General features: G+C 38.0%; 1 protein-coding gene across 1 annotated transcript; it reads left to right on the top strand.

Moving 5' to 3' along the window:
* Positions 1 to 6591: 6591 nt before the first annotated feature.
* On the top strand, positions 6592 to 23573 carry trpc7a (transient receptor potential cation channel, subfamily C, member 7a). Its single transcript, XM_077242886.1, has 12 exons — positions 6592 to 7121; positions 15456 to 16218; positions 18176 to 18358; positions 18444 to 18608; positions 18710 to 18926; positions 19784 to 20017; positions 20224 to 20488; positions 22271 to 22466; positions 22562 to 22783; positions 22857 to 22934; positions 23019 to 23094; positions 23355 to 23573. The coding sequence occupies exons 1-12, from the start codon at positions 6721 to 6723 to the stop codon at positions 23492 to 23494; spliced, it is 2940 nt and encodes a 979-aa protein (XP_077099001.1). The 5' UTR covers positions 6592 to 6720; the 3' UTR covers positions 23495 to 23573.
* The last annotated feature ends 768 nt before the right edge of the window (positions 23574 to 24341 follow it).

Here is a 24341-nt window from a genome sequence, read left to right as displayed (position 1 = left end):
GGCGTGCTATCAACACGCATAATCGCTTTTCAGCGTGTTTATCAACGCCTTTGACTTAACGTTATATTACTGTATTATGTATATATAGATATATGACCTACCCCAACCCCGTCCCTAAACCTACCCGTCACTGGGGTTAATACCATTTATGAGTGTTCTCCTACCATCCTAGGAAAAAAAAGATCGCTCCACAGATGTAGATATAGATTTTGCTTCGTTTCGCTCGGACATTTAACGGCGTACACATACACTCGGAATCACTCGGACATTTAATGGCGTAGACATACACGCAAAAGATTTCGGCGTGGACATACACGCGGATAGCTCAAAATGCGTATAGATGACACGCCACTTGACTTGAAAGTGGCGTGTATGTTTACGCAAAGTCATGATGTCATGTTGCTAATCGATAAACAACATGGGTGGTATTGCAATTTATAAAACTGTTAACAGTGAAAGTCTTATTACTGGAAACATCCATAAATGTGTCAGTTTTAGCCATATTCTCACAATAATTACAATTGCCGCAAGGAAAATTTCCCTTAGGTTGACTAAGCCAAATTTCACGTTTAGGAGCAGGGAGGTATAATCTTACTAACTTGTCTTTAAAGGTACAATATGCAAGGATTTTTCGCCACCAAGGTGTATACTGATGACGTATATTCCACATTAAGCTGAATTATGGATCTTGTCGTCAAGCTGATGGATCTTTTATGGATGAGTGAATACATTAATGTTTTAACATGACTGTGGTATGAAGCAGGGCGCGATTGCTAGACGTATACCAGCGCCACACGCAACGCAAGTCCCGCGGATATAAAAGAATAAGGACATTTCATTCTACCGACACGGGTCAATTTATTAGAGGAAATCAAACTTGAGGTAACGCAGCGCTGTTTCACTTGCTCTAACAGTTACACTATCACACTAAACGGCATTTGAGTGTGTTGAATGTTGTGTGTTGGCTGTATGAGAATAAGTACGTTAAGCTAGATCAACATTAGAATAACATACAGATCATATTCTAACATTTCATCATGTTGAACTAAATAACATTGATAACATTTGTTTTATGTACATTTGCTCACCTGTCTAAAAGTACATGCAACACTTGCGTCTCTGTCAAGTTGAAGTTAGTCGCAGACGTGGAGCTCGAAAGATGTTGATCTTCGTTTTAGTCCTCTTTTTGTCTCAAAGTCTGCTTGCCATGGTCCAAAATGTTTAACAACAACAGCGTGAGCGTCCTGCTAGGCATAACGGGCCAGTTGTCAACGTCTGTCGCCATGGTTACTATGGCAGTACGAGGTCAAACCTGGCGGAAACCGAGGGTAACGCGGATATGACGTCATTGACTGGCGACTCCTCACCCCTGCTCACACGCCCCGTTTCCTTGGTTAACATCGTAATTTTCTCATGATTTACAAATTGTTTGAAACATTTGGGATATTGTAAGTAATCAACTAAACAAAATATATAACATTGGCCTAGTGGTTTTTGGATATTTTACTGCAAAAATCCTACATATTGTACCTTTAATAGTGGGGGCCCTCCTAAAACTGATCCCAGGGGGTTCCGTGAATATTTCCCGTAGAGTCGGGTTACATTCAATAATGTTCCAGTTTTTCTTTATAATGTGTTTTGATCCGGACAGCCTCCCTACTGTAATGAGTGACAACGTAGGGTTTCTGAGCTGACAATCTTTTGGGTCTAGACTGAAGCAGGTTCTTTCTTTCAAGTGATTGGGCTCTATTATGAGCTTGAATGAGAGTTTGTGTTTGATAACCTCTTTGTCGAAAACACCGCTGCATATCCATAGATTGATTTTGGAAATCCTGATCTGAATCACATATACGCCTTAGTCTCTGGATCTGTCCAAAGGGTATGTTATCAATAAGCCATGGGGAATGAAAGCTATTTGCATGCAGTAAGGTATTACGATCTGTTGCCTTTCTGAAAATAGATGTGTGCAAGAATCCCTCATTATCCTTTGAGATCCGTAGAACATAGCAAGAGCACCAGAGGATACAAGGGACACCAGCAGCGCTCCAGCTTCCTTTTGTTCAGTCATAATTAATATAATTTAAGAAAGGGCCGTTAAATTATAGGTAAAATAAAAAACAGATTGGGGCTAGATGTTAGCTAGATGGGGCTGTTTTAGTTAAGTTATATATATATAATATATAGTATTATATATATAGTTATATATATAAAGATATATATATATATATTAATCTTAAATAAATAATTTAAAAAAAAATCATTTAAATTAATAATTATTAAAGAGGTCATCGGATGCAAAATTCGCTTGTTTGCATATAAATGTGTCTTTGCAGTGTGTGGAGTGGACACCACCATAAAATGAAAAAAATAATAATTCACTCCTTTTTTTTTAATCCTCAAAAAGTCTAAACACTCTCAATAATCAGGCCAATTGGATTTTCTGAGCAATATGATGTCATATTGCTCATGCTCCGCCTGACCATGGACAGTAAAAGAAATGGTAAATCGTCTAGTAGCTGTGCCAAGACAAATCTGAATCGCATAATTCCTCAAAAACGTTGTTGAAATATTTTGTCACGTTTCTTTTATGGACTCTCTATCTATGGGCTTCTCCCATGACTTAATGCCTCCATGTCCCCCCGATTGCCTCATAGACAGTAAAAGATTGCCTGCGAGCTTCTCCTCTATACGGTAATGTCTCTATTGTGCAACAGAAAGTCGCGTGGTTATGACGCAATTGTTAGCCTATTTTTACAAAAAAGGCTTCTACGGGGCCATAACGCAAGATACAAAGTAATGGAGCCTTTTATACATTGTTGTGTTTCTTTAGAAATAACTAATGGACAAATAGAGTCTTTGGACGCCTCAGATGTAAAGTTATTTCGCTGTCAAAGTGACGCCAAAATGAATGGGAGTCAATGGAATGCTAACAGCAGGCGATGTTCTGATACAATGGCGGCTCCCGCGAGGCTTCAGTTTCCGGCTGATGGATTACCCCCTTGCCACTGACAGACTGCCCCGAATTAGCATATTTCCCCCTCAGCCATTTGTATACTGTCACTTTGATGCTGTCCACCAATTTCTCCCATCTAGCGGTGAAATTGTATTTTGCATTCAAACGAATTGTGCTCTCCAGCGCCTCGCTTTTTCAAATGCGTGTTGCATCTACGGTAGCTGTTATGTACCAAAAAGCTATGACAGGATGTCTACTAATAGCACTTCGTCGAGTTTTCCTTCGGGTGAACAGGTTTGTTATTTAAAAAAAACTGCAACTTGACAACGAACAAACGAATGTTACAGTATGAATTATTAACTGACTTGCCCCGGGGCAGTGACAAGCTCCTCTCACTGCTCGGCTCCTCCGTTTCTGCTTCTTTCAGTTACGTGACGCTGGCTCTAAACGAAAACGCGTTGTGGAAACGCGTTGGCCCAGTACTTTTTGACCCTCTCTGCTATTATTTTTCAAGATGACGGAACGACATGGAAGCCTCCGTGGACCTACCCGTCACATGTATATAAAGATATTAAATTCTTCGTTTAAAAGGATAAGTCAGATAATTGACAGAGGTATTTGTAGACCATTGAGAACATATTTATGAATAAAAATATTGATTTTAGATAATAAAATACCTAAAAAACTACACATTGTCCCTTTAAGGTGTCTTGTGTTGACACGCCCCACAGAAGAGAGGGGTGAGGTGAACAGTTGCTCATTATCATTTACAGAGACATGCACTGAAACAGGTCACTGTGAACAGAGCTGTTTTTGAGAGGTAAAAGGGTGTTGTTTTACACAACCATTGAGGAATTACAAACTTTACATGAATACCCTAACGAATCATACCAACGTGTGGAAAATTGTAGCATCTGATGACCCCTTCAAAACATATAAACATGTAAAGAAGGTATACACACACACACACACACATATATATATATATATATATATATACAGGTCCATTTCAAAAAATTTGCATATTGTGATAAAGTTCATTATTTTCCATAATGTAATGATAAAAATTAAACTTTCATATATTTTAGATTCATTGCACACCAACTGAAATATTTCAGGTCTTTTATTGTTTTAATACTGATGATTTTGGCATACAGCTCATGAAAACCCAAAATTCCTATCTCAAAAAATTAGCATATTTCATCCAACCAATAAAAGAAGTGTTTTTAATACAAAAAAAGGCAACCTTCAAATAATTATGTTCAGTTATGCACTCAATACTTGATCGGGAATCCTTTTGCAGAAATGACTGCTTCAATGCGGCGTGGCATGGAGGCAATCAGGCTGTGGCACTGCTGAGGTGTTATGGAGGCCCAGGATGCTTCGATAGCGGCCTTAAGCTCATCCAGAGTGTTGGGTCTTGCGTCTCTCAACTTTCTCTTCACAATATCCCACAGATTCTCTATGGGGTTCAGGTCAGGAGAGTTGGCAGGCCAATTGAGCCCAGTAATACCATGGTCAGTAAACCATTTACCAGTGGTTTTGGCACTGTGAGCAGGTGCCAGGTCGTGCTGAAAAGTGAAATCTTCATCTCCATAAAGCTTTTCAGCAGATGGAAGCATGAAGTGCTCCAAAATCTCCTGATAGCTAGCTGCATTGACCCTGCCCTTGATAAAACACAGTGGACCAACACCAGCAGCTGACATGGCACCCCAGACCATCACTGACTGTGGGTACTTGACACTGGACTTCAGGCATTTTGGCATTTCCTTCTCCCCAGTCTTCCTCCAGACTCTGGCACCTTGATTTCCGAATGACATGCAAAATTTGCTTTCATCCGAAAACAGTACTTTTGAACCACTGAGCAACAGTCCAGTGCTGCTTCTCTGTAGCCCAGGTCAGCCGCTTCTGCCGCTGTTTCTGGTTCAAAAGTGGCTTGACCTGGGGAATGCGGCACCTGTAGCCCATTTCCTGCACACGCCTGTGCACGGTGGCTCTGGATGTTTCTACTCCAGACTCAGTCCACTGCTTCCGCAGGTCCCCCAAGGTCTGGAATCGGTCCTTCTCCACAATCTTCCTCAGGGTCCGGTCACCTCTTCTCGTTGTGCAGCGTTTTTTGCCACACTTTTTCGTCCCACAGACTTCCCACTGAGGTGCCTTGATACAGCACTCTTACCCCTTTTCCACCAAAGCGTTTTGAGAGCCGGTTCGGAGCCGGTGCCTGCGCGCGAACCAGTTCTTTGTGTTTCCACAGCCAAAGAACCGGTTCTCGGCCAGGAAAACTGGTTCCAAAGCGGCACCAACTCTTTGCTGGACTAGAACCAGAGAACCGTTCTTTTACCACGTCATGCTTACGTCGGGGGCTGGAGGCGGGTTTAGATGTGTCCTAAACATCTTTTCTGACCGCAAAGCCAGGAGAAACATTTGCAGAAACACGATGTAGTCCGCCATTGTAATTGTTATGCTTGAAGTTGGCGCAAGCGTTTCTAGCTTTTTTTTTATTTTTTTTATTGAAAACATTATGTAAGCAAAGAAGAAAACAGTCACAAAATAGAACAAATAAACGGAGAGAAAAAAAAGACAAGACAGGTGTACATAACTAATCAGAAAAGATAACATATCAAAGGAAAAGATTAAAATACTTACATATTTCAATTGTTTTTAAAGCCTTCTTGGTTCACGAGTTAGAGATAATCCCAAAGTAATGTTGTACTTGCAAGCGTTTCTAGCTGAGACGTAAAGCGACGTACACAGTGACGTAACGACGTCGTTCGCTGGGCGCTCTAGAAGTGGAAAAACAAACATGTTCTGAGGAGGTTCGCAAGTTGAACCAACTCCGAACCAACTTTGAACCAGCACCAGTTCCGAACCCGTTCTTTTTTGGTGGAAAAGGGGTATCTGGGAACAGCCTATTTGTTCAGAAATTTCTTTCTGTGTCTTACCCTCTTGCTTGAGGGTGTCAATGATGGCCTTCTGGACAGCAGTCAGGTCGGCAGTCTTAGCCATGATTGCGGTTTTGAGTAATGAAACAGGCTGGGAGTTTTTAAAAGCCTCAGGAATCTTTTGCAGGTGTTTAGAGTTAATTAGTTGATTCAGATGATTAGGTTAATAGCTCGTTTAGAGACCCTTTTCATGATATGCTAATTTTTTGAGATAGGAATTTTGGGTTTTCATGAGCTGTATGCCAAAATCATCAGTATTAAAACAATAAAAGACCTGAAATATTTCAGTTGGTGTGCAATGAATCTAAAATATATGAAAGTTGAATTTTTATCATTACATTATGGAAAATAATGAACTTTATCACAATATGCTAATTTTTTGAGAAGGACCTGTATATATACACTAAATGAATATGAATATAAATTAGAATTTTCATCTGAATGAATAATTCATTCATATATATATATATATATATATATATATATATATATATATATATTAGTTTTTATGTTTATTTATTTTTAATAATTATTCGTTCTGATGAATTTTTTTTAATCAATTTATTTAATTATATATCCTACCTTTAATGAAGTAAAACAAAAGTATAGCCTAGTATTCAAACATTATTTTTTTAGTTGACTTTGTGAACTGTTCATAGAAATGGTGGGAGGTGTTAACCTGAAGGTTGGGGGAGGGAGAACCAGTAGAAAAAGTGCGTATTTTACAAAAAGGCGAGGGACAGGCTGTCACACTTGTTGCCGAACAAGACATGGACTAGAACAACACCGGATCTCTGGCTGATCAGCAGTTTCTTTGCTTCTAAAATGCTGAGTGATAGAGAGGAGCGCGATATGCATGCTAAGGAGCAGTTCATCATATCTCACGCCGCACTCTGCACTATACCGCTCGCGCTTACCGCGGGAGATGATGCTATCGCCTCAGCGGAGACCCACACTCACGGAGAACAGTTTCCCTACAGCGAAACAGACAGCTGCTGTCGCCCTGAAGTGCCCATGTTAAAAAGGTGCAGGACTCTTCCTGGTTCTCTGATAGACAGTCGAGGAGAAAACGACCCCACCAAGACAGAGTTATCTGATATTCATGAAGTTGAGGGATCCAAACACGAGTTTGGCCATCACGCGCACAGGTTATTCGACAGCGATGATGACCTGGACTATCCTGCGCACCATCACTGGCATCCTCATGATAGCAGCTCGCACTATTCGTAAGTAGAACACATCACGTGATCAGTTGTCATCATGTGTAACAAAATTTGGACGGGATATGACTACGTTCAAAAGATTGTCTGATACATGAGTTTGGATTCCGTTGACATTTTGCTGTTAATTTATTATTTTCTTGTTTAAATGTCTTATTTTCATGTGTTCACGTTTTCTATCTCAAAAACCCAGCATGAAACTCTAAATGCAGCCATAAACAAATGAATGAATCAGTGAGTTTGTTCATTATTAATAGTTATAGTGATTTTTTTAATTATATATTTTTTTATTATAACATTATAATATAAGGCAAAATAAATGTCGATTCAGTTTTTGATGCAGACACAAACATCAAGTTATTTACTGTAACAAGTAACAATCTAAGATAACAACTTAATATTAAACAGAGTAACACACAAGAAATGTCACTGCAAGTGGTTAGATGTCCCTTAAGTGCACTTAAAGGGATGCATTAAAATTGTCTTGGTGTCACTTTATTTTGATGGTCCCTTTGACACATTCCGTTGACTATATAACGTTGAACCTACATGGCTACTAACTGTCATTAGTGTTAGTAGAGTATTAGTAGACTGGTAGGGTTAGAATAAGTTGACAAGTTGCAAAGTTACTTAGTATAGAATGTCTGTTGAAGGACCATCACAATAAAGAGTTAGCAGATATTAAGCAGACGGTCTTCTATTACTCTAATCAGAGTTAGTTGACATGTAGTTGTAAAGTTACTTATTGTCAACAGAATATTTAAAGGAGATCATTCTCTTATCACACTCCTCTGTCCCACTCAGCTGTGTATGGCTTTCTTTCTTCAGATTAACAAACAAAGATTTTTAGAAAAATAATCCATCTCTGTCAGTCAATGTAATGTAAGTGTATGGGACCTCCAAAGTTGACACACCAAAAACCGTGCAAAACAAACACGACAAATATCCATATAACCCCAGTTGATGAATCCGTGTCTTCTGAAGTAAAATGATAGGTGTGTGTAAGAAAAAATGCTAGTATTTTAAACCTTTCCAAATAAAATCCATCGCTTTTGGCTAATTATGTGCATTCATGAGTTCACACTTGGTGTAAATTTTCATTTTTGGGTGGAGTATCCCTTTAATTCTCAACTCTTCAACATGAAATTCTGATTTATTAACAACTTTTAAAAGCATTACTTATTCTTACCCACCTCAAACTTTGAACAATAGTGGATTTTACCAGATTCTTTCAAGACCAAATCGTCTGGTCTAAATTAATATTATAGTTTCATACTCTTAATTTATGTCAACAGTATCACTTGTTTCTATTTTTATAAATTCATTTGAGACTTAGTTGATTCCTAAATTAAATTAAAGTGAGCTGTGAAAGAGCAGTGAAATCTCCTTGGCCTTCTCATGAAGGAACATTGCAGTTATTAGATTGGCACAGTTCACACAGACCATATTGAAACATAAATAATTTAGCCTGTTTATTTCAATCTCGTTTAATTTCAGGGCTGTTGACAGATACATTTGCTGGCTTAGAATTCGTTGTCCCCTGTTGACTCCAAAAACTGATCAGTAAAGATTTAGAGATGGAACAAAATGCCATTTTGCAAACTACAAAATCGTAATGTTTGATTTATCATGTTGCAAAGCAAGGAATGAGTTTTATTCTAAGTGACACCCACAACTGTGATCCGTTACACAGTTCAATTTGTGCTGAGGCTCTTGCAAAAATACAATAAAATTAGATTTCCTCCTTTGCTGTCTACCTGGCTTGTGTTTGAATATAACTTGCTTACGATTTTAGTTCAGCGTCTTTGAAGGCTTTTTAAGTTCAAGGAAAATTGACACTACAAAGCAGTTCCGGTTAATTCAATAAAGAAAATGAATGAAGTCATGAGGTGAAGATCACACTCTAATAGGATGTTAAGAACATCTGTTCTTAGAGGTTGTTCCTGTAATGAGATGAAGCTCTAGTAAAGGATGTGTGTAATTAGAAGTCCATCTGCATTGATCTCATTGACCACCACTGTAATTGATGGTCCTGTTACTGTAAAGCCATGCAATGTGTGGGTTACCCAAAGAGATCTGTATCACTTGGACAAAGCAATACGTTCTCATTATCTACTATGGGTCAGTCATGTGACTAATTTTATCTCTTTTTACAAATAGCCCAGACACAATAACTTAAATATACCTCTGTCTTGAGGATGTTTAAAACCTGTCCTTATTTCATTAAAAAAAAAGGTTAATTGAAAGAATAAAAATCATAGAAAAAAAAAACTTATTAAATAGTGTGGAATTATCTTTTATTATTTCAAAGAAAAAAAAAAACCATTCTAACAAAATTGCTTCACTGCTTATAAAAAAAAAAAAAAAAAAATTTGACTGCAAAATCAAATGCTGTGTCCGAAATCCCGTACTGCCTGATAAGGTACTACATTTGAATTTGAATCTACTTCGCGACCTTTGAAAAAGAAAGCTGTAGTCTGTAATGAATGTATAGTAAAGAAATGCGGACATGATGGATAGATAGATAGATAGTTTGTTCTTATTTGTAGCTGTTAGCATATTAAATAAACAAATGGCACCATATGAACTGGCTCAATATTACTTCAATACAGAAAAAGAAGACTATCTGAACAGACCGATGTTCACGTTTATGGATATCTGTAATCTCTGTTGACCACATGTGAATACCAGCTTGTGTGCTGATTGAAGTTGAGATGTTTATCCAGTGTAATGCAAATATATTTTAAATGCTCCAACCTTACAACCATCACTCCGTTAACGATAACACTGGAAGGATGGATCTGTGTTTTGGAGGAGCTAAAAACTAGTTCCTTCGATTTCCTTAGAATACTAAGTTGGAGAAAATAATCATCACACCATGTACTAAAATTTTCTGTGGATTATTAAAGAATTATTTTCCTTATTAAGCAGTGCAAAAGTTGCTGTATCATCTGCATATTTAAGGTAAGATGTAGTTGTAACTGGACCCTGACAGTCATATATATAGAGAATATAAAGAAATGGGCTACGTACGTACCCCTGAGGGACGCCAGTGTTGAGAACAATGGTGGGCAATAATGCCTTGTCCACCTTTACCACTTGTGGTCTATTAGAAAGGGAATTGTAAACCCGGTGTATTAGGGGTGATGGAACTTGCAGGCACTGTAGTTTCTTGATTAACTGATGATGCTGTATTGCATTAAAGGTGGAGCTAAAGTTAATGAAAAGAAGTCTGGCATAATTTCCAGGGATATCCTGGTGTTGAGGTAGACAGTGCAAGAGACAAGCATCCTCCGTACCGATCTTCTGCTTATATGCAAACTGGTGTAGGGTATGGACCAATCAGACACATACTAATTATTCATTATATACAAAGGTTTATGAAACTCCTCACACAGCCCAAATGAACAAACACAAGGGCAGAAACAGTGTCATGTTACAGGGCATGATAAGGAGATTTTACGACCCCCGAGGAATGTGGCCACATACTCAAGAGAGAGACTATGAAACAGAAACCCTCTTTAAAACAGACTTTGCTGCATTAATCATAGACTAACTGATCTATAAATGAACATGCATAAAACTGTGAAAGAAACAGTGTAAATGGTTTACTGTCTCGTGTACTATTAGGTATATATTATGGTATGTATCCTGGTATACAACCAACTAACGATCAATGTAACCTCACCTGTATCATGCCTCCTACCTAACTAATCCTCATTTAATGAGTCACACTTTGATGTACATCACCTTCTTCTAGAATGCAGTGTGGATGTGTTATAGCTATCTGAGCATTAATGAACGTATAATCATGCTAGGGACAAAGATCCGTAAATCAACTAAGAGCCACTCTCCCTCTCAGACATGTCACCTTTCTGATTGGTCGAGTTCAACCCTTAGGGGAGGATCTTTTCCAGGCCTTATTAGAGACAGTCCACATGTGACCTCCCTCACTTAGTTCTTTCATCCAGCCGCAACACTGTTCTAGTTATACTGGGGAGCCCCCTCCCCCTCCACGGGGGCCCCAGGGCCCAGCAGGCCTCGATTCCAACCAGATATGGGCTCAGGCAGGAGAGAGATGACTCTCTCACAAAGAACCAAGGACAATCTCAAGAGTTTTGGAACAAAGACTCCAACCAACAACGACTCCAATCACCCATCCTTCCGACTTCCTCACTTCTCCTGGGTGCTCGGCGTGGCCTCAACAGAGTCCCAGGCCTTGACCAAACCAGTCATGCGTTCCTGGAGAAAGAGAACGCTCAACCAACTTCCACTTGACACTACCGGAACCATCAACGACTTCAATTTTCAACAACTTCAAGAATTGTTCCCATTACAAATGCAAGTATTCAATTCAATGAAATGTGAAAATGAAATTCTGATGGTTCTTCTCATAGACCCTCTTCCGGTTTCCAATTTCATCCTATCACTAACCTATTTATGTATTCATGTGTGTATGTTTAGTTTATTTATATTCATATAAATATCTATATTTAGTTAATAAAACTTGTACATAATATGTATTTGGTTCTGTTTTGTTTGCAATACAAGTCACTTTACGATCACGGTTTCTACTACTGGCTCAAAGTACTGTACAGGCGAAGAAATAATTATTCTTCTGTGGTCAGGGAAGATACCCTTTTCTTAGAATAAATTAATAATCAAAAGAGTTCGTTGGAAGAACTGATTAATTGATTGTAATATTAATTCAGCCACATCAAGTTAATCCAATTAACTGACCCAAATATTTATAATTAATAATGACAAGATATTATTGATTATTAATATTTCCAAAAAGCTGAGTTCCTTACACTGGAGACTATCCTAAAATGGTGAAACATATGGGAGCATAATGTTTTGAACCATTTTCTCAAAGCATTTCATCATGATAGAGGTTTATGGGTGATGAAAAAATCGGATGATGATGTTTATGGATGATGGATGGGTTTTTTGGGGGACAGGAATAACACCTGAGGTTTTCCGTATGAAATTATTATTGAAGTATTGTTGAAGTGATCAAAGGAAAAGAGGATGAAGAATGGGGGTTAATTCCAGGGCACAGTTTTTCAAGACCTGAATTCCATCTGGCCCTGGAGCCTTATTCGGTTTGTACTTAATAAGCTGGAAATAGACACCCTGCTTGGTTAGAAGGGACTCAGGATCCAACTCTTGAGAAGGCAAGGAATCTAAAAGGCTATCACACTCTGCTGTAAAAACAGAGGTATCAAAACAGGTATAACAATTTTTGAAATTAAAGGTGGTCGGATCTGATACAGAAATAGTCTGTTTAAAGGCTTGTCCGTTAAGAGACTCACTGAAAAGCCTGTTTGGTTTTCTAATTTGCAAAGTCCTCCTCCAATTTGTTTTTATACTTCTTTTGAGCCTTTGATGTCCTGATTTATCATTTCTGCAATGTTGTTACTGTCACGTGACCTACCAGCGTCCTACCAGCTCTTCACTTCCATTCATAAATCAACTCCCGTGGCCTCATGGGATAGTAAACTGCCCATTGAATGCACACTTCGCAATCTCGGCATGGGTTTCCTCACTTTTTTAAGTTAAGTCAACTAATCACTTTGTACAGTGTGCTGTTTTAGAATTCTATGTAATGTAAATGACACACAATGAACAGAAATAACTCTGTTGTGATTACTTGCTCATTGCATTACAATTTTGATTTGAGAGTTTATGTCCATTTTTTACACTAGGAAACTAGTATTTACGATCATTCCAATATCACATGAAGGCAGCATAAATACACATAGGAGTAATTAACAGAACAAGGAAAAGGTGCGTTATTCAATCAGAAACCATGAAGAGAAACATGACCGGAAACAATGAAAACAAAACACAATGAAAACTAAACATAATCCTGACATTTCTAAATTAAGGATTACAATTTTATTTTATTGATGGATACAGCAGATTCAATTTTTAGGATTTTTTTTGGGTCATTTTAAGGCCTTTTTTGTCATTTTTTATTTCATTATCATGAACATGGCAAGGATGTATTAGATTAGTAATTTTTTTATTTTTTTTATTTTTAAAAGGACAATAAAGACATTTATAATCTTACAAAATATTTATATTTCAAACAAATGCTGTTCTTCTGAACTTTCAATTGATCTATTTATCTTGGGGGGAAAGTATCACCATCTCCACAAAAATATTAAGCAGCACAACTGTTTTCAACATGGGAAATAATACAAATTTGTTCTTTAGCATCACATCAGCATATTAGAATGATTTCTGAATGATAACGTGACACTGAAGACTGGAGTAATGATGCTGAAAATACAGCTTCGCATCACAAAATATATTTAAATAGAAAACAATTATTCTAAATTGTAATAATATTTCACAATATAATTTATTTTTTGTTCGGAGACCATCAATATAAGGTGTCAGCAGATATTAAACAGATACAGACAAGGTATGCCTAGTCCCAGACTAAAATGAATGTTTGAGCTGTTTTAACTGAACGCAACTTGCTCTGACATATCTTAAAATATGTCAGTGCCAATGTTTTGTCTCAAGATGCACACCAGTAATGTTTTTTCATAAAAAGGCACGTTCATAAAAACTACTTAAATGTCCTAATTAAAAAAAGGCCTAATCCTGGTTTAATCTAAGCCCTGTCTGTGAAACCAGGCCAGTCTACTAATATAATTAGAGTTAGTAGATATGTAGTTGATATGAATGGTAGTATATATATTTTTTGCTTTAAAAATGCATTCTGTCAGAATACACCGCTAATTTTGAATGGCCAAGACCAGTGGACCAGATGTTCTTGTACAACCCCAAATCAGAAAAAGTTGGGACATTTTGTAAAATGCAATAAAATCAAGAATCTGTTATTTGTTCGTTCTTTTTAACCTTTTTTCAACTGACAAAAGTACAAAGATAAGTTTTCCATTGTTTTCACTGGCCAAAATAATTGTATTTTGTAAATATGAATTTTTCAGATTTTGATTTTGATGGCTGCAACACACCCCAAAAAAGTTGGGACAGAGACATGTTTACCACTGTGTCACATCACCTTTCCTTCTAATTACACTTTTTAATCATTTGGGAGTTGAGGATACTAATTGTTGGAGTTTTGCTAGTGGAAAATTTGCCCAATCCTGTCAGATACAAGACAGCCGCTCAACAGTCTGTGGTCATCATTGCCTGATTCTCCTTTTCATGATGGGTCATACATTTTCCATAAGAGACATATCTGTACTGCAGTAAGGCAGGCAGACACACACTTCTATGGTGCAGAGTTTCTAGAAACCACTCAGTTTTAGCATGTGCAGAATGAGCCCTGGCATTGTCTTGCTTCCCAGGAAAGATGTCATCTTGATGGCAATTTATGTCTCTGTACAATCCAAATATATGCCTCCATGACAATGGTACCTTCACAATAATGCAAGTTACCCATTCCGTTTGCAATGATGCACCTCAATACCAGCACAGATGTTTGCTTTTGCACCTGTCGCTGGTGAAAGTCTTGTTGGTCCCTTTCGTCTTTGGGACTGAGAACTCGATGTCCATTTTCTCCCATAAACAAGCTGAAACATGGACTCATCTGACCTCAGCACACATTTCCACTTTCTTCTAGACCGTCTGAGATGAGCTCAGGCCCAGAGAACTCGCTGGCATCTCCACATAGAACTACTAATGTAAAGCTTTCTCCTTGCGTAACAGAGATTCAAGTGGCATTTCTTGATGCAGCGTCAGACTTTGTTCAGTAAAAATGGTTTTCCAAATTACTCCTGAGCACATGTGGCTGTATTTAACGGATTAGCATGATGGTAGCTTTGCAATCTTGCATTGAGAAATGTGATTTTTTAATTGTTTGACAATTCTCTCAAGATATTTGGCACAAAGTGATGAGCCATGATCCATCTTTCCTTAAAAAGACTGAGAAGCACTTTTACACCCAAACATGATACCCTCAACTATTACCAATTCACCTGCTCATTGTGGACTGTTTCAAAATAGTTGGATAATCTAATTTGGATTATCTTTTCACTTTTATTTGGTCTCTGTCCCAACTTTTTTGGGTGTGTGTTGCAGCCATCAAAATCAAAATTTGTTCATATTTACAAAATACAATTATGTTGGTCAGTGAAAACATTGGAAAACGTTTCTTTGTTCTTTTGTCAGCTAATAAAATGTTAAATAGAATGAACAAATCACAGATTCTTGATTTTATTGCATTTTACAAAATGTCCCAACTTTTTCTGATTTGGGGTTGTAGATTAATTGGTGTCATAGACCAATTTTCTCCCAAAGCATTCAAGTTTCGTAGTTTCACCAAATCCTATGATCAACCTCATTCTCTGGGTTCTGCAGGTTTGAGGCCATGCAGCGCAGACACACCACCCTGAGGGAGAAATGCCGCAGACAGGCCGTCCGTGGCCCCGCGTACATGTTCAGCGAGAGAGGCACCAATCTGACCGAAGAGGAGGAGCGTTTCCTAGATGCCGCGGAGTACGGAAACATCCCTGTGGTCCGTAAGATGCTTGAAGAGTCCAAGACGCTGAATGTAAACTGTGTGGACTACATGGGCCAGAATGCATTGCAGCTTGCTGTAGGAAACGAGCACTTGGAGGTCACAGAACTGTTGCTGAAGAAAGAGGGGCTGGCGCGAGTGGGGGATGCCCTGCTGTTAGCCATTAGCAAGGGCTACGTGCGGATAGTGGAGGCCATCCTGGCCCATCCGGCATTCGAAGGCGGCCTCCGTCTGACTCTGAGTCCCCTGGAGCAAGAGCTACGCGATGACGACTTCTACGCGTACGATGAGGACGGGACTCGCTTCTCTCAGGACATCACGCCCATGATCCTGGCGGCCCACTGCAAGGAGTACGAGATCGTGCACATCTTGTTACTCAAGGGGGCTCGCATTGAGAAACCCCACGACTATTTCTGCAAGTGCGGCGAGTGTGCGGAGAAACAGAAGCAGGATTCTTTCAGTCACTCTCGATTAAGGATGAACGCCTATAAAGGCCTTGCCAGCGCTGCTTATCTGTCACTGTCTAGTGAAGACCCCGTTCTCACAGCCCTGGAGCTCAGCAATGAGTTGGCACAACTCGCCAACATTGAGACTGAGTTTAAGGTGAGGAGATGCACACTCCAGGGGTCACTTAAATTCCCGGGCCCAGGACAGAATTATTAGATGTGGATGTGTAGGTTACATTAGTTGTTTGTGATGATTCCCCTTAAATAGAAAATGCAGTATATATATCTGAATATTTTCATATAGAGACCCATTTATATTTTTTTGAGAAAAATAATAAAGGAAGAGTTCACCCAGAAACGAAAATTCGATCATCATTTATTCAACTTAATTTCATTCCAAACCTGTATGACTTTCTTTCTTCTGCGGAACATAAAAGAAGATATTTTGAAGAATGTTTCAACAGTTTTGTTGTTTGGTTGGTTACAAGCATTCTTCAAAATATCTTCTTTTGTGTTCCACAGATGAAAGAAAGACTTACAGGTTTGGGTATATGGGAGACCGTTTTCCTCACATGGGAAAAAAGGTCATAATTATTAGATAAAAAGTCATTGTTTTTATATAAATCATATAATTATGATATCATTTTAATTATGTATTATGACATAAGTCATACATTTTATCTCATAATTTCAACTTTTTGTCACCTTACTTTAACATTTTATCTTATAATGTTGATTTTGTGTTATTAATAATTGTTACATAATTGTAACAAAATAACATAATGGTTTTTGTCATAATTTTGACTTTTCATCTCAAAATTCTACTTTTTGTATTTGTTTATTTATTCGAAGCTGTCAATTTTAGCTGGACCCTCTTTTAGAAAAAAAAGTGTTCATTTATTAAAAACTAATAATTCTCTGTGTGAGAAAAAAACTAAGCATGGTATTGTATAGACAACTTTGTTTCTAAAATTGATTGGATGGATGGATTCATTGATTGATTGATTGGTTGATTGATTGATTGATCAATCGATTGATTGGTGGATTGATTGATCGATCGATTGATTGGTGGATTGATTGATTGATTGATTGATTGATTGATTGATTGATTGATTGATTGATTGATTGATTGATTGATTGATTGATCTCGTCACAAGACGTGGAACAACATTCCCCCTTATGATGCGGGTACAATGAGTTGAATCACTGCTATGAATCATTATGTTCTTTGCGGATAATACAAACTCCTTTAAGGTGCTCATGATTATTTCAAAGCACATTTTAAACAGCTTCTCAGTTAATCTAGGAAGTGCCCAATCGTGAAGAGTGTGCTCTGTGATGAGCTGTGTCTCTCTGAGAGAAACGTCTATGCTCATTCCAGCTCATAGACCAGCAGAATATTCCACACGAAAACCAATTTCCCACCCTTGAGATTAGCCTCATTATAAATTAGAGGCTTTTCGATGACAGTTTCTGGTTCAGTAGAATCTCAGTACACAACATTTTTCCAAAAGAAAACGTTCCTCCAGGGAGCTTCATGCGCTTCGGCGATGTGTGTTGTTTTATATTTAAATATGTACGAGAGACTTTCTTCACTGAAAGTCACTCTGGGGAAATATCTGATCAGGAGTTCTCAAATCCAGACAGTTTTCCCCCTTATTGTGGTTAGCGAGCTATTAATTGAAACGGCTCCATCGAGAGCTTCCAGTAATCACCCCGTTATTATTCTCTCATCACCGTTTTTCTCTACAGACGATCACTTTCGACAGTTGTAATGTCGTGTTAGTGATTCCGCTTCTGTAATTCCACATAAAATGTTTGTTCTCGTAAAACAATGCAATGCTATGATTAGCAGGATGGGCTTCTCTTGGGTGCCCTCCATTAGGTACATTACTGTTTGAGAAGATCCGATGCAAACATCAATCAGACTTCCATTTAGAGGTGCGACATGGGATTTTCACGAATGTTCAGGCGTTGAGCACATCTATGTCTTTCATAGCAGAGCGTTCGCTGTTTGCTAGATGCAATTATCATCCCAGTTGGAGTGAGTTATTTTTTACATGTGATTAATAGCCTGTCTGAAGTCATAAAACTGTGGCTCTGTTTTGATTTAGAATGACTATAGGAAACTCTCCATGCAGTGTAAGGACTTTGTGGTTGGCGTTCTGGATCTCTGCAGAAACACAGAGGAAGTGGAGGCCATTCTGAACGGAGATGTTGACCAGATCCCTACGAGCGAACACCACCGGCCCTGCCTTAGCCGGGTCAAACTGGCCATTAAGTACGAAGTCAAAAAGGTATTGGGTAATGATTAATAGGCTAAAGTGGAACAGTTTCCCATTTGCTTGCAAGGCAATGTCTAATTCAATGATATTCCTACAGTTTGTGGCTCATCCTAATTGCCAGCAACAGTTACTGACGCTGTGGTATGAGAATCTATCAGGCCTAAGACAAACGTCAATCGGTGTGAAATGTTGGACCGTGCTGGGAGTGATGGTGGGCTTGCCATTTCTTGCCATTGCATATTGGATTATGCCCTGCAGCAAGGTACATCATCATCATGCAGATTCAGTTCTTCTAATAACATAGGGAAGGCTTCTCTTTTCTTCTATTGTTACAAAATTGTCTGCATTTGATCTTTTCTCCAGGTGGGCCAGGTTCTCCGCAGTCCCTTTATGAAGTTTGTTGCTCACGCAGTGTCATTCACCCTCTTCCTGGGCCTTCTGGTTCTCAATGCCTCTGACCGCTTTGCAGGAGTCAAAAACCTTCCTAACGAAACCATCACTGATCATCCGCGGCAAATCTTTCGCATCAAAACCACTCAGTTCTCTTGGACAGAGATGTTGATAATGAAGTGGGTACTAGGTGAGTATCAGTCAAGCATGAGCTGCAGATCAGTGTTAGATAATAGGCAAGGCAAGGCAACTTTATTTATATAGCACATTTCATACACAATGGTAATTCAAAGTGCTTTAAATAGAAGAAATTAAAATAATCAAAAAAATCAGAATTAAATAAAATACAGTACAAACAGTCGGACGAACAGTGGTACAGTGCTCATTCAGTAAATGCACAGCTAAGATCATAGATAAACATATGGGTCAGTGTATTTTACAACGTAATTTATTCCTGTGATGCAAAGCTGAATTTTCAACATCATTAAGGCCTGTTCACACCAAGAATAACTATGACCATATAGAAAATATAGTTCTAAAAATCGTTATTTTTTCAGCAAGTTATCGTTCTTGGTGTGAACAGGCCTTTACTCTAGTTTTCAGTGTCACACAGCCTTCAGAACTCATTCTAAAATGCTGATTTGCTGCAAAAAAAAAAAACATTTCTTATTATTATCTTAAATGTTAAAAACAGTATATTTTTGTGGAAACCGTGATACAATTTTTTTTTCAGAATGCTTTGAAATCTGAAATTCAGAAATCTTTTGTAACATTATGTCTTAACTGTCATTTTTTGATCAATGCATCCTTCATGAATAAATGTTTGTAATTTCTCTTTAAAAAATCTTACTGACCCCACATTTTTTGATTGATAGTATATGTTAAAAGAAAATTCTCATTTTTATTAAACAGTGATTTACAATTTTTGCTAAGGCTCTCTCTACTACATGTTTCTGTCAGAACACCACCTAAAAGATACCTGTAGTAGGGCTTAACCATAAACATGATGAATTTCCCTCATGACTTTTCTTTGATTTCCCTGAACAGGAATGATCTGGACTGAGTGTAAGGAAGTTTGGGCTGATGGGCCGCGTGAGTACATCATGCATTTGTGGAATGTGTTAGACTTCGGCATGCTGTCAGTCTTCGTGGCGTCATTCACTGCACGGCTCATGGCTTTCCAGCGAGCCTCCCATGCACAGCTGTATGTGGATTTGCATGTGACCAATGCCGATTTGATCAATGCCTCATTACCAGCAGACGTGGCCTACTTCACTTATGGTATGTCACACAAAAAAAATATTTATTCAATAGAATCAATACATAAAAATCTAACGAATGAAACGTACCAGTATAAGACCATAAGTCTTCTTTCTGTTCTCAATGAAATGCTAAAAAAAGTTGCGCAGACTTTCTTTCAGCTGTCTGAAATGAAACAAAATGCTGCCATCAAGTGGTAACATCAAATATTGCTTCCTCTCTCTTAGCCAGGAACAAGTGGCTTCCCTCTGATCCTCAGCTCATCTCTGAAGGGTTGTACTCCATCGCTGTGGTGCTCAGTTTCTCTCGTATCGCCTACGTTCTGCCAGCCAACGAGAGCTTCGGACCCTTACAAATATCCCTTGGGCGCACTGTTAAAGATATTTTTAAATTCATGGTCATATTCATCATGGTCTTCCTTGCTTTCATGATCGGCATGTTTAATTTATATTCCTACTACTTGGGAGCAAAATACAACCCTGCTTTTACCACGTGAGTCCATAAAAGGAAAATGAAAATGATTGTATTTTAGATTTAATGGGATAGTTCACCAAAAAAAAGAAAAGAAAAATTTCTGTCATTTACTCACCCTCATGTTGTTTTACAAATTTCTCCTGTGGAACACAAAAGAAGATATTTTGCAGAATGTTCAGGCTGCTCTTTTGTGACCAAGATAATTAATAAATAAAATAATTAAAGTACAATAAAATTAGTCTGTATGACTTGTGCACTATGTTCCAAGTCTATTGAAGTTCAAAAGTTTGGGGCCTGCCAATTTAAAAAAACCTAATTTTGTTAAATGAATGCTTTTATATTTAGCTAGGGTGCAAAAATGAACAATAAAGTAAACATATTTGTAGTGTTACAAAGAATCCTATTTTAAATAAACTCTTTTATTCATCAAATAATTCAAAAATAAAGTATCACAGTTTTCATAAAAATGTTAAGCAGCACAACTGTTTTCAACATTGATAATAATAAAAAATGATTCTTGAGCATCAAATCAGCATATTAGAATGATTTCTGGAGGATCATGTGACACTGAAGACTGGAGTAATGATGCTGAAAATACAGCTTTGACATCGCAGGAATAAATTTCATTTTTAAAATAGATTCAAATAGAAAACTGTCATCTTAAAGGGTTAGTTCACCCAAAAATGAAAATTAAGTCATTAATTACTCACCCCCATGTTGTACCAGCCCCGTAAGACCTTCGTTCATCTTCGGAACACAAATGAAGATATTTTTGATTAAATCTGAGAGGTGGATCACTGCTACATAGGCTGCCTAAGGGAATGAAACTTGACGGCCCAGAAAGTCATTGAAGAAAATGTTTAAATATTCCATGTGACTACAGTGGCTCAACTATGAGTTTATCAAGCGACGAGAATACTTTTTGTGCGGGGAAAAAAACAAAAATAACGACTTTATTCGACTATTCCTTTTCTTCCTTGTGGGACGAGAGTTCAAGAGATTTCCACGACGCATGCGCGAGAACTGAGAAGAGAACGTTCTTCTTCTAATACTTCTTGTTCAGTTCTCGCGCATGCTTCGTGGAAATCTCTTGAACTCTCGTCTCAGGCCCACAAGGAAGAAAAGGAATAGTCGAATAAAGTCGTTATTTATGTTGTTGTTTTTTCGGAAAAAAAGTATTCTCGTCGCTTGATAAACTTATAGTTGAGCCACTGTAGTCACATGGAATATTTAAACATTTTCTTCAATGACTTTCTGGGCCGTCAAGTTTCATTCCCTTAGGCAGCCTATGTAGCAGTGATCCACCTCTCAGATTTAATCAAAAATATCTTCATTTGTGTTCCGAAGATGAACGAAGGTCTTACGGGGTTGGTACAACATGGGGGTGAGTAATTAATGACTTAATTTTCATTTTTGGGTGAACTAACCCTTTAAATTGTAATAGTATTTCACAATATTACTGTTTTTACTGTATTTTAAAATAAAATAAAAAAATTTCTTGGTCAGCAAAAGAGACTTCTTTCAAAAGCAGTAACAGAAATCTTACAGACTCCAAACTTTTAGAATAGTGTATAAATGGCTTGTGTGAAAAAGTAAAATTAAAGCTGATAATCTTCCCCTCAACTCTCATATTAATGCCTTCAATTTTGCCGTTTGATATCACAAAAATGCCTCTTTTTGTGTCCCACCAATGAAAGACAGTCATATAGGTTTTGAATAAATGCCAGTAAATTATGATGCAATTTAAGAACTATCTGTGAATAGTTTCCTTGTCATTTTGCATGTATGTGTCTGTTGCAGGGTAGAGGAAAGCTTTAAAACGCTGTTCTGGTCCATCTTTGGTTTATCTGAGGTGATCTCTGTGGTCTTGAAGTATGATCATAAGTTCATTGAAAACATTGGTTACATACTTTATGGGGTCTATAATGTCACAATGGTGGTGGTCCTGCTTAATATGCTCATAGCCATGATTAACCACTCATACCAGGAAATTGAGGTGAGACAAATGTATTTTGCAAACAAATAATAATACTTAAAATTACCACTTGTCATTATATGGTTATTTTTGTGTGTATTTGTGTGTGTGAACAGGAGGATTCGGATGTAGAATGGAAGTTTGCTCGTGCAAAGCTGTGGCTCTCCTATTTTGATGAAGGCAGCACTCTTCCACCCCCCTTTAATCTAATGCCCAGCCCCAAATCCTTCTATTACATGGCTCAGCGCACCAAAGCATGCCTAGTGAGTTTATGCAAGGCCAGGGTCCGTAGCAACAGCAGCCAGCAGGACATGGGAATGGCCAATTCACGGTCTAAGGTCAGAGATCAGCAAGGGTTTTCAAATTGTGCTGATCAAGAAATGGCCATTCTTCATTTTTATATCTTTACAGCTTCATCGGTTTCGACCTTACCATGCACAAGAGGGATTCACAGTTAGGAATCCCATCAAACACCCCACAAGATATCAGGCACTAATTGATTTTTTTATTATCCTTAAAATTTCCTGTACTGTATTTCCCAGGGAAAACCTTATTCTAAACCTTCTCTCATAGAAACTCATGAAGCGTCTCATCAAGCGGTACGTCCTGAAAGCACAAATTGACAGTGAAAGTGATGAGATCAATGAAGGTAAGATTTATCCGTTGTATTGTCTAATTTCTTCATCCATTAGTGTCTCTTGTGTGATTTATTTTTTCCCTAAAATATGTTTTACTGACTGATGTTTTACATGTCAAGCGATAAACCATAAAGTATTAAAGTGCCCCTATTATGGAGATTTCCTGCAATAGGTTTTTATGCATCCAAGGCCGAAAAACCTTGTGATTTCTGAGCCAAGTTTTTCTTGAAACCGGTCAAACTCTTGTTTTCGCATTGCCTCTTCTTCACAGGTGAGTTGAAGGAAATCAAGCAGGACATTTCCAGCCTCCGCTATGAGCTCCTGGAGGAAAAATCACAGGCCACTGAAGAACTTGCTGAACTGATCCAGGAGCTTGGAGACAAACTCAGCAAAGGAACCAAGAGACCATGAAAAATTAACTCTTGTGAATGTAGCTGAAAGTGTCCTAGGCCGAAACTACAGGTCATTAAATACAGATGAAATATTTAGTTTAGATTAGGGATGCACCGATACCACTTTTTAAGGGTCGAGTACGAGTACCGATATTTTTTTCCTGGTACTCGCCGATACCGATACCGATGCCTGTTGTACTGGGGGGGTTCTCGTTTTATGTGGCAATTTTCTAAGAACAACACAATGAGACTAATGAACAAATCAGCATCTTTATTTTCAACAACTTAAATAAACTTAAAAAAATAAATAATTCTTATTGTGCTTATCACAAATTTTCAAAGCCCAAATTTCACAGTGTCCAATAACCTCCAAAGGGCAAAACCAAGGACATAATGAATGTAATTTTTACCTGCCTGTCACAAAGTTGTCAAAGTGCTAAAGAAATCACAGACAACAAGACAATCAAATTTGTCATAAGGTGCCAAAGAAATCACAGAACAAATGTTTAACATAACACTGAGTAACAATGTAATCACAGCCGAAAGTGTAAAGTGAAATATTAGAGTGTACTATTAAATCTAGCAACACTATAACTGCAGGAAGAGTGTTCATAAGAATTAAGAAATATAAGCTAAGGATATACGTGAGGTATCGGTCTTTGGTATCGGGGTATTTTTACGAGTACGAGTACAAGTACATGAGCTTGGTATCGGGCCCGATACCGATACTGGTATCGGTATCGGTGCATCCCTAGTTTAGATACAAACTTGTAAGTTTCTTGATACGCCGAAGACATTAGTTTGTGAAGTAGGTATGATTTGGGGTTGCCATTTGGGTGTAGGATGCCATTTAATAAAGTAATTCT

This window comes from Siphateles boraxobius, unplaced genomic scaffold, assembly GCF_051911475.1.
Source record: "Siphateles boraxobius isolate OS27281-9 unplaced genomic scaffold, OSU_SipBor_1 25, whole genome shotgun sequence".
Classification (NCBI taxonomy): Eukaryota; Metazoa; Chordata; class Actinopteri; order Cypriniformes; family Leuciscidae; genus Siphateles; species Siphateles boraxobius.
Note: the sequence above shows the minus strand (reverse complement) of the source record. Positions and strands in the feature narration are given on the sequence as shown.